At 39.2% G+C, this 12500-nt stretch overlaps 1 protein-coding gene across 1 annotated transcript; it reads right to left on the reverse strand.

Annotated features, from left to right (window-relative positions):
* Nucleotides 1-101: 101 nt before the first annotated feature.
* Nucleotides 102-2229, reverse strand: LOC138864839 (uncharacterized). Its single transcript, XM_070133448.1, has 5 exons — nucleotides 2187-2229; nucleotides 1698-1842; nucleotides 1407-1581; nucleotides 656-673; nucleotides 102-353 (listed from the first exon to the last, which is right to left on the reverse strand). The coding sequence occupies exons 1-5, from the start codon at nucleotides 2227-2229 to the stop codon at nucleotides 129-131; spliced, it is 606 nt and encodes a 201-aa protein (XP_069989549.1). The 3' UTR covers nucleotides 102-128.
* Between the last annotated feature and the right edge of the window lie 10271 nt (nucleotides 2230-12500).

The raw sequence follows: 12500 nt of genomic DNA on the forward strand, positions 1-12500 counted from the left end.
TTTATTTATCTTAATAAGTCTTGAATTTGACTTTCGGAGTATAATCTGGTTAAAAAAAAAGAAGAAAGAAGGAACAGACTAGGTTCGCGATCCAGTCTCCCATCTTCAGTTGTCTTCCATCACTGGCATTACGAAATCGGCATCATGGGAGCTACATACACTCTGACGTCAACAATCTGCAGATGATCAGTATCGCTGGAAACCTTCTGGACGACGACGTACCGGCCACAAATGCCGATGTCATGGGTGAAGTTGAGGCGCCATTCTGCTGCTGTGTACGGGCCTGCATACTGCCCGATCAAGTTCCAGCTGGAGAAGTCTTCGCCGTTCCTCGGGGTGGAGCTGACTCGAATCTGAAGGGGAGGGAACTGGAAGTAGTTTTCGTAATGTAATATGTAGAGGGGGGACAAAGATCAGGTAGGAATAAGAGAATAGCAAAAAATACACATTTGCTGGCGGCAATGTGCGTGTGAGTGTCGATTATGTTCAGTTGAAAACTAAATTAATAAGCAATATTTATGCTTCATTTCGAGAAAATGTTTCTTATAAACACCATAAGAGGATAAAGAGACTGAAAAACGAAAAAAATCCTAAAAGCCTTATGAATCTAGATTTTGGTTAATATATTATAGCCGTGGTATATCCACTGCCATACTTGTGGCTCAATCAGCTTCTGTTTAAGACGTTGGCTTTCCATGGTATGGACACAGTTGTGACGAAGGGAAAGTGCGTGGGATGTGACCCTCACTCCCTCGAGAAAAAAAAAGCTACAGTCGACAAATGAGGTTAAAACCGGTATTTGACGGCAAATTCCTACACATTTCTGAGCAATCTTTTGTGGATCGATGAATAAGCAAAGCAAGCAGATTATTGCGTATTGCGTTAATGTGACTAATAAATGTGAATTCAATTTGAAGATACAACCAATTCTAATCGCCCTATTCTATTGGGTTACAAACCCCCCTTCTACGCAGTTTTCGCGTCGGCACGGAATGTGGATAAAATTACTGTGTCAAAAACAACCTGAGATCTGTCAATGTAACTGACTGAGATATAATAGAAGGGGAATAACGAATGATGAAACATGTTCTTTTGAAAGGCAATGAAATTACTAACGAAACAAGGTTCCTGACTTTGTCGCACACGGACTAGGCTGTTCCAAAGTGTCCATTGACAAGGTCAGAGAAAACCCAACAGCTCGCAGCAAACAGAAACCATACAGTGTTCGATGACTGCTGAACGCCCCCCCCCCCCCCCCTTTCAATAGCCTTGTTTTACTCGTTCACTAGAACTGCCCCATGCTTTCACCAGAGTCGAGCATGCTTATGAGATATTATAACATATTACTCCAAAATTTATCATTAATGTTCTGAGAGGTATGCCACTAGGAAAAAGTTTTCACAAACCTCTACATCGTGAAATCTACCAACAGCTGGCGCGAAATCGTATCGAGGCAAGACCTCCACCGCGCGCACCAACCTATGCTGCAGCAGGTCTATCATCCACCATGCACGGGCAATGCCATTGGCGCTGTGGTACATGGTACTGTCCGAATCGTCTACAGCATTATGCGGATAAAACCTGTTTGGGCATGAGAGAGATATACTTTTTCTAAAGAGTTAATGAGGACACAGTACACGTGCAAGTGAGTGTGTCTGCATGTGTGTCCCAGGCTTGTGCGGGAAAACCTTACTCACGAAGGATAATTTGCAGTGGCTTCTGATGGTTTTCCTCGAGATACCTCTTCCAAGGGGCCCGGTGGCGGCGAAATAAGTCTGCGAAAGAGACGCTCCTGACCTGAGAAATCTACCTGGCTAGGTCCGTAGATGTCACAGGTACCATCTGACGTGAAAGGGGTTAACTGTTGTCATAAAGGCGGATTAACTCAAGCACACAGGTGCCCAAGTGTGAAAAAAGTCCTACATATACATCCTCAGAGGCTAAAAGCCGAATAACCTAACAAAGGCCTTTATATATGGTTACAGAATTAGATCAATTAATTTTAAACTGTGGCCTGCAATTCTTAAGGGGGCCTCAGACCTTGAAAAAAAAATAAAAACTATCCGGAAAAAAATGTATGAGGCGGGTTATGGGCTCAAAGGTCAATCATTTCCCTTCCATTTTCTAGTTTCATAGATTATGTAGCAGACTGTGGTATTACATTAAACTGATTCGGCATAACTCACCCTTGTAAATAAACGCCATTCCATGTAGAGTACTACACCTCATGGCACAAGAGATTGAACTACCCAACAGATATGACGAGACCTCCTCAGGGGCGCAGCCTAGGGACTGGCTGGCCATCAACGAGTTTCCATCCACAAGGGCCAAGAACAGCGCCCACATCCCGGCATACAATCCCGAAGTTAAAACCAAGGCGTGCAAATCCATCATGAGAGGAGATGATTCTGGATTTTAAAAAGAAGAAAAGAAAAGTAATCGCTTAATCTATGAATAATATAGTGATTTATTGTGTCAGAACTACCAAATATGCTGATTTTGTAGTGATGGGAACAATACCATGTGTTGGCATCCCTTCAGGAAAATTACAACACCTGTTATGAAATTTGCAAGACCGATGCTTAACCAGTTTTGCAACACGAGCCACAATAAAAGGAGTGCGCAACTAGCTGCTAACAAGCTTCCATAGTGATTACCCTTCTACACATATTTGAGTGGTAATAGCGAAGTTTTACACACGCTCCCCGTGGGCAGTCAGTGGAAATTAATTCTGCACTTCAAATCCGAATCAGTCTTGTAAGCTTCATATTTTCAATGATCTAGGTTCGACTCCAGGTCAAGGAGGATGATTGATTTATTCATATCAGTGCTGCAGTGCATTACTCCATCTGTCAAAAATACTCCTCATTACTTCTGACTCCAAGGAGTGTGAATAAAATTTTGAGTAGATAGGTAATGTCTATGGAAGCAAGTCAGCTCTTACTTCCACACCTACTATGATGGTTCATATATATATGGATATATATATATATATATATATATATATATATATATATATATATATATATATATATATATATATATATATATATATATATATATATATATATATATATATATATATATATATGTACACAAGCACAAACGCAATCACGTGAACACAAACATGAAAATGTAACTATGCACAATGAGAAAATGAAAATAAGCGTGACGTTTCGAACTCTTCACGAGTTCCTCATCAGACAAAACCGAAATGGAATGGATCCATTTCGGTTTTTGTCTGAGGAGGAACTCTTGAAGAGTTCGAAACGTCACGCTTTTCATTTTTTCATTGTGGCTAGTTTCATTTTCATATATATATATATATATATATATATATATATATATATATATATATATATATATATATATATATATATATTTATATATAAAATGTACATATATATATATATATATAATTATTTATATATGCATGTGTATATATAATTTACATATATATATATATATATATATATATATATATATATATATATATATATATATATATATATATATATATATGCATATGTATATATAATTTACAAATATATCTATCTATATATATATAAAATATACATTTATATATACATATATATATATGTGTGTGTGTGTGTGTGTGTGTATGTGTGTGTGTGTGTGTGTGGTAGAAAACTGGGAGATCTACTCTCCGTCGTAATTTTTTTCACACCTGCCCTCCCTCTACCTCGAAGGTGGCCACCTATTCTTTTCCTTGTGCCTCCTGGGATAAGCAGTGTTTTGGTGAAACAGGCGCTACTAAGCTTACTCAGCGTCTGTCTCAGCATAAGTACGCTAAGGGAAACCATCAACAACGCCCTCTTCTGCCATAAGTGGGACACTGGCCATCAGATGGACTGGAAAGCAGCACGCATTCTCTTCCCTTCCTGAACCTTTCCTCCTCAGACCCGAAGATGGAATCGAGGACGAATCCGAAACTGCTGTCTCACTTTCCTCAATAAATTTAGTTTGTGCATTGTGCACGGCCTGATTTTATCGGTACAAGAGTGCAACCCGCTGCTAAACACACAAGGTTAGGTCGACTGAGGAGCCTGAGCGATGGCGAGGCCGGGCCAGGCGCTGGCTGCTGCTCTTCACGGGACAGCGGCTGGACGCTCACTGAGGGACGGGACGGGGCAGGAATCGAGGTCGGTTTGGCATCCCGCCAGGGGCGCTGGTGTCGAGGTTGCCCGATGGCACATGCATCGGCTGCGAGGCTCCCCATTGGCTTGGAGACCTCGGCCGCCACTTTGGAAGCTCATGGCTTGCCTATCCACCTTGCACAGACACACACATACACACGAATATGTGTGTGCACAAACACACACACATATGTATATGTATATATGTATATATGTATATTGTAACCCAGCTATATCTATATCTAATTACTATATGATACATATATATAACCTTATTTGTTTGTCACATATGTATCTTCACACATACATATACATATGCATATACGCCTGACCATTGCTTCCTCTGTTCATTCCTCTCTTCTTGCCTCACCAGACATTAGAATGTTGTGTTGTCTATCTCTTCCACAAGAACTATGTATTGTTGTAACGCTTCCTTGTTCATCTCCGTTCGTCACATGCTAACAACGTGACTTGGTGCGACCTTTAAACCAGTGTATAGGAGATCAGACAGACTCCCTGCGGGGAGCTAAGGAGCAACACCTCGCTCCGAGGAGTTGCCGCACTCCAACACCTTATTCAGTAAAGGAGTCAAGACATTTTGATTGGTACATATGTCTACTTCATATATATATATACATTTGGTCTCTCACGTTTCGGAAGAATAGGAGTGAGAACCTTGCTACCTCGAAGGGTAACCAAAGCCGTCGTGTGGTCAATACCACTGTGCTCGGTACTCTGGTAAACCCTGAAATTTCAGAGGAACCCCAAGGATTTGTTTTTTCTTCATACTACCGATATCATTGTACCATGTCCAGCAATGCGGTTGAAGCACTGAGAAAAGGAACCAGGAATCCGCAGTCTCTAAATCCTAAATCGAAGAAGCGATTCTCATCGCCGGATTCAGGTCATGAGTCATGACGACCGACAGCAATGAAGTCTCCCATAGCAGTGTGAATGTCACTTCGGGGACAGCTATCTGCCCCAGATACGAGTTTGCTGGGAGGAGCGTGCACACCAATAAGAGACATAAATCACACAACCAAAATCGCACAGACACTTGACACACACACATATATATACATACAAATTTTCTATCGGTATTGGTCCGCCGATTCCCGGGTTTTCCAGGTCTCCCACACTAGGAATCCCTTCCCAACTTTCCTGGAGGCAACAGACGTCACACAAAGCGAGAAAACATAACCCGGACCTGCTGTGTGCGGCATGCTGACCAACGTCCAGGTGAATGAAAGGGGATTTTCAAACATCCGTAATGGCCTCTACGAAATCCTAGACTGCCGATTCGCGGACACCTCTTTTAAAATCGGCTTCTCTTACTAGTTGCGCTGCCGTTAAACACTTCGGCTACACGCCAACGCAGTCACGAGACGGCTGGCATCTAGGGTTCTGCATTCTGACAAAATCCAGCCTTTATTTCAAATTCCTTTCACCTCCATTTATTCCCGATTTCGTGGCGGTAAAGCCATCGCCGCTGCCCGTATCTCTCCCGAATTCAAACGCCCCTCGGCCGAAAGGAAACTATTTCATTGCAAATAACCTTCTTTTCTTCGTCGGAGATGTTAACACGGCCTGACGTCCCAGCGCCACTCGAATGCCTTTAAGAATACCCGACAAACCCAGATTTTCGGACCAAAAACACTGCATTATAAGGGAAGCGATTTCTTTGCGCCAAGCAGACCAAGGAAGAAGGGAATAACAAGAGCAACAATGTGAATAATAATTACATTAATGACCAAGAAAAAATAATAAGAGTGGGACTGAAATGATGATAAAGAGAATGTGAAAACCAAAGAACTGATATCATGACAGAGAGAAAATAACAACAAAAAATGAAATAATAATCCTAACAGAATGAAATGCCCAAATCAATTGTCTTAGGCCTTCCTCAGGTAACGTACAGGGTTTTGCAGGGGCGTGGTTTGAACGGTGGGCGTGCTAAGTGTTCCTTTGATCTCCCACAGTCAGTTTGCTTTTTATTTTCCTCTTCTGTAAACTCACATATGCAGCTTTAGTGGGATCACTTTTTCGCAAGATCTGCATTTCTGAGATCTATATCAAATAGAATGCAGCATGACTTTTAACGTGGAGGCATCAATTTTCCAAAATAAAACTGAGGCTAGAGTCACTTGATGTTATTTTATTTCCTTTTTTCTTTAACGACGTTTTCTATTCTCACATGAAAATACATTCAGGCATCAAGCATTGTGTCGTTAGTCAAAGTAAATGATCGCCCATGAATGTCTTGCCGACTAAAAACAGTCAATATACATCGTCGACATATAATTTCAAAAATGGTATTGAGAACATAATCATCATATTATTTATTAAGATACATTTTTATTAAGGTACTTTTATCTAAAAACATTTCCTCATATTATTGTAGCGTCACTTTCACCTCAATATATCATCCGAAATGACGCGTCTAAAGGAAACAGTCAAGAATTCACATTTAATATTATGGCGAGCTGTGACATTCACATTCCACGCGTGTGATAGATACTGATGATAAGAAAAACAACAAAGACAACAGAAGTTTAACTCTTATTACAAGAAAAACAATAGCGGTCGCCCGAGGAACCAGCCCGGGCTATCAACACCGAAGGGCGCGTCTGGCGAAGGAGTCGGACTGGACTGGCACTTCCACCCGAGTGTTCCACCAGAAATGACGAACAGAGAAAAAAAAAAGGCCATCCACTATTTACACTAAATTTTATGGCGAGCTTTGAGAGCCACATTCTTCGTATGCGATGAATACCGACACAAGTTCAAAAAACAATGACGACAGAAGTGTACCTGTTCTATGATCTGAAGAGTATTTTCTGTCGGCCGAGGAACCAGCCCGGGCTATCAACACCGAAGGGCGCGTCGGGCGAAGGAGTCGGACTCCCGCAGGAGTTATACCGCTCAGCCACCACCTCAGCCTCGTCCTCGTGGCGTCATCTAAATCACTTCAAGGGTGACCTATCATCGTACCACATATGTTGGTCGTCGCGTCGCGTGCCTGTTCTCGGTCGTCCTTGTGCCTCTCCTCGCTGTCGGCCTCTTCTTCTTGGTCCCCCCGAGTGCATAGCGAGAGGCGGTCCTCGTCTGGAGGAACAAGGATCTCTCGGAGAATCCCTTGCCTCTGGGCTTTTTTTTTTGCTTCTTCTTCTTTCTTCTTTTTTGCTTCTTCTTCTCTTCTTCTTTTCTTGGCTGGTTAGCGAATATATTGCAGTCGATTAACATGAGGTTCTTGCACTTGTATGATTATTATCATTAAATTTCTGTGATCATTATAGTCATTATTATAATCTTTATTTCTACTATCATTTTATTATTGTTGTTATCATTATTGTTACTATCATGATTAGTTTCACCATTATCCTATTCATTGTCATCATTATTATTATCATCGTCATTATCGATATTGTTATTCCTGTTATCATCATTATCATTGTTATTTTTAATATCATTATGATCCTCATTATCATTTATATTCCTATCACTGGCTTTTTCATTATTATTAATATTATTACTATTATTAGTAGCAGTATCATTCTTTGTATTATGATTATTATTATTATCATATATGATAATAACAATTATAATGAAAAAATCGATAAGGAAAATATGATAATAATCATCATAATAATTATCATCATTATTATTATTGCTATTATTATCATTTTCTTCATTATCCTCATCATCATCACCATCATATTCAATATTCCTGTTAATATTATCACGGATATCTTAATAATCATCTTTAACATTGTCCGAATCATCGTCATTATCAATGTTAAAATCATTATCTTCATCATCATCATTATCATCATTATTTCCGAGTCTTCTGCCAACGTCGGTTTCCATGACGTTAGATGACAATGGCACCGCTTCTTTATTGTCTTATAGGTGTGTGTGTGAGCGTGTGTGTGTGTGTGTCTGTGTATATATGTATGTATGAATATCTATATACACATTTATATGTATATATATATATATATATATATATATATATATATATATATATATATATATATATATGCATATATATGTATATATATGTATATATATGTATATATCTATGTATGTGTGTGTGTGTGTGTGTGTGTGTGTGTGTGTGTGTGTGTGTGTGTGTGTGTGTGTGTGTGTGTGTGTGTGTGTGTGTGCGTGCGTGCGTGCGTGCGTGCGTGCGTGTGTGTGTGTGTCTGTGGGTATGTCGAGATCGTTATTTACTCGACATTTAACAAGGGGCGTCGGTTCCAATTCTAAAGATGTAGGGACACCAGTGAAAACTTTTCTTCACTTATTTCTATTTCTATAAACATATATATACCAAAGTTTAGTGTTATAACAAATAGAGTATATTTTAAAACTTTTATTAATTGTTTGTTTAAATATTGATAATTCATTCACAGGAAAGCATTTAGTTCGTTATTTTCACGATTTCTAGTCAGATGAGTCATTGCTGTCTTCCCGTGTATGGGTAAATTCAGTGCTAGTAGAAAAGTCATGTTTTACCCTTATATTTTACGTTGAAATGCTTGATAAGTGGATTAACATGATTATGGTATGCCTGTGTATTGAATTATGATAATTTAGACGAGTCCTTGATCTGTATAAACAGAGAGAGAGAGAGAAAAATGGTTGAGAAAATGTGGCGAGAACAACACGCCATAACGCTTTGTAACTGGGAGTAGCAACCACTACTGATTAACAACATATTTAACAATGAGAGGAGATTTTGAACCAGATAAGAATATTCCAAATGGACTGACTCATAGTCTATTAAGCTTTCACAACTTTATTCCCGTCACATTAGTCCATCTTTGACTGAGAGCAACATAAAGACGGACACAGACACATTTTCTCACCAATCATTGATTATCTATTTGTCACATGGTTTGCCTCTTTAGCACAAAGTTCTGTTGTCTCCGTATTCCAAACCCCTAAGCTGGATAGATTTATAAGAATTGTTGCATGTGCAAGAACCATAGAGTTAGATATCACTTATGAAACATAGTAGTAAATATCTGCTCTTCCAATTGATCATATCTTTGCGTTTTCCACACCTCTTTTAACGCATTTTCAGACCATTCCCTTCCTTGGCATTTCTTTCAAGCAATATCATTGAAAGGGCGACCAACTTTAGCGAACCCTTTATTGATACACACACACTAATTAACTACTCCAAGTTGTCAAGTATCTCTGTACGTGGCCTGGATACAACTCCTCAGAAGCATCCCAGAAACCAAGAAGGTTTGATATGCGCGAATTTTTACTCATAAAGGTATTTGGAAACCATGGTGAATCCAGAAAAAATAGGATTGGTAGTTTTGATGAGTAAAGGGGAAAAACAAACATTTTATCGAGAAATGGAATATAATTTGTAAAGAATAATAATACATTGTGTTAGTACAGTGTGACAGAACTCCGTGTTCACACATACAGGAAAATGTGTCATGTAAAAGTTTGTGATATTTGTTAGGAAAAAAATGTTTACTAAATAAAATGGTATTTGCCTATACATACATATAAATATGTATAAATAAATACACACACACACACACACACACACACACACACACACACACACACACACACACATATATATATATATATATATATATATATATATATATATATATATATATATATATATTAATACTGATCAGCTGTATTATTATAACCACGTTTTTATGTGGTATCAAAAATGACAAAAAGAATTTTGAGAGAATATATAAATATGTGTATGCGTGTGTGTGTGTATTTATTTATACATATTCATATATATGTATGTATAGGCAAATAACATTTTCCTTAGTAATAATTACCTTATCTACCAATTAAATCTACAACTTCGATGAGATACACACCACAATGTTCAGAGTATCGGCATCGCTGGACACCTTCTTGACGACGAGGTACCGCCCGTAGCTGCCGCCCCTCTTCCCGAAGGCGAGGCGCCTTTCCGCAGAGTCGAAAGGGCCCGCGTACTGCCCGTGTAGAGTCCAGTCCGCAAAGTCTTCGCCGTTTCTGGGTGTCGCGCTCAGGCGGATCTGATGGCGGGGGGGTGGGGGGGGGGGGATCGAGTTATTTTGAATGTGATATTTGGAGAGATGAGAAAGATGTGGAGTGATACTTGCCAGAGAGATACTTTGTGCATGGAGTTAGAATCAGTCATTTGGTAACACGTCAGTATTATTGCTAATCATGTTGAAAATCAATGCCAGTTTCATTTTTTTACGTATAAAACCACTATAAAACCACTATATTCAAACTCATGAACCTCGTTTCTAGTTCTATCAATAGTATTGCTATCGAAATTACACGGCCATGGCACGGGCAGTATAGAGGGGCTGTAATCTGCATATCATTTCATATCAAGACAGTGTGAAGCCACGAGCCGAGAGCAAGAGCCAAGTTGTATTTGATTAAAAGTAAGCATTAAAGTACAATTTGGGTTTCTCTCTTGCATGTACAGAGCGACTTTAAACATGCCACGCCATTGCATTAGTCGAAATTGAAATACTTATTAATGAATGAACAGCTGACCCATTGTAGTAAGCGTGTTGCAGAGCTAGAGGAGAATGGCAACAGTGAAATAACAGACAACTTACTTAGCAAAGTGATAGAGCTGGAAAACAATGCCATTGGTGGCCGAGGAAGTTATACCATTTTCCCTTCATGTGAGTAGTTTTATTCCCTCTATCATAATTGTTTGAAAATGAATACATATAAACATACATACATATATATATATATATATATATATATATATATATATATATATGTGTGTGTGTGTGTGTGTGTGTGTGTGTGTGTGTGTGTGTGTGTGTGTGTGTGTGTGTGTGTATGTATGCATACATATGTATATATATATACATATATATATATATATATATATATATATATATATATATATATATATGTATATATATATACATATATATATATATATATATATATATATATGTGTGTGTGTGTGTGTGTGTGTGTGTGTGTGTGTGTGTGTGTGTGTGTGTGTGTGTGTGTGTGTGTGTGTTTACGTATGTATAAACTTACGTTACCACTCTTTCACCAATATAGGTTTATGATTATATCTGAGAATATTACAATTAAATACACAATCAAAATGTGTACGCATATGCAAGTGTCTAAGCAAGGTTTGATTTCACAAACCTCTATGTCGTGAAACCTCTCCATAACCGGTGCGTAGGCTCTGGGTAGGATCTCGACCACGAACGCCAACCTGTCCTGCAGCAGATCCAGCACCCACCAAGGGGCGTCGCCATTTGCGCTGTGGTACATCGTCGAGTCTGAGTCGTCTATGGCATTTACTGGCTTAAGCCTGTTGGGACAAAGGGAGAGAGGTTAGCCGTTGCTTATGTGTTTGTGGGTAGGTGGATGCGGGAAGTCCTTGCTTACGATCCGTATTGCACACTGCCATCTGCTGGTTTCCCTCGAGAAATCTCTTCCAAGGAGTCTAGAGGTGGAAGAAGTGTCTGGAAGATGCGCTTGCGTCCTTGGGAATCTTTGCCAGGACCATACACGTCGCACACGCCATCTGCAGCGAGAGGGATTAACTGCTGTTACCAGGCAGGTTAACTCGCGCATTTGATTGTCCCAAGATTATAGAATTCCCTACACACGCTATTTGTTGGTTAAAAGGTGAGTTAAAGATGGATCCATATTATTATAAAATTGGATGGCCCAACCATTTTCTTTCTTATATATAATTCAAAGGACAGGAGTAGAGTACACTGTAAGGAATGTGTGGCTTTATATCAACAGGGTGTAAGTTTGCAGCCACTAAAAAAAAGGCTGAAGTTCCAATGAGTGCTAAAATAAAACCCAAAGGCAAGATTACCATTTATTACTTTCCCTTTCCTTCTCTCTTCATTAATACAGGTAAGTGTGTTAGAGGTTTACTTCTGTACAAGATACAATCTTGCGAGAAGTTTCCTGCAGCATCCTTTGTCACCGGAAAAAGCATAACCCTGGCATCGTTGTGCTTGAGGTTGGAAGCAATGGTCCTGATAAGTAATACTAATGCACGCACACATCTGGTATGTACTTATGGACCTGGATTCTAAACAGCAGACCATTTTATAAAGGCTTTGGTTCAGATTATGGGATTCTAAATCAGAATTTTGGATATGACTATTGAATATTTTAACCACAACTATTATGGTTAAAATACATGTCGTATCAGTCACATTCTTCGAATGATAATGAATCTGCAGTCAGTGTTCATCAAGTATATATAGAAAGACCCAGGACTTTTTTAGTGTCTCTTCACCAAGCATTGAGTCATTCTTCTCACCACGACCCAATTTGAATTCG

Source organism: Penaeus vannamei, chromosome 18 (assembly GCF_042767895.1).
Source record: "Penaeus vannamei isolate JL-2024 chromosome 18, ASM4276789v1, whole genome shotgun sequence".
Lineage (NCBI taxonomy): Eukaryota > Metazoa > Arthropoda > Malacostraca > Decapoda > Penaeidae > Penaeus > Penaeus vannamei.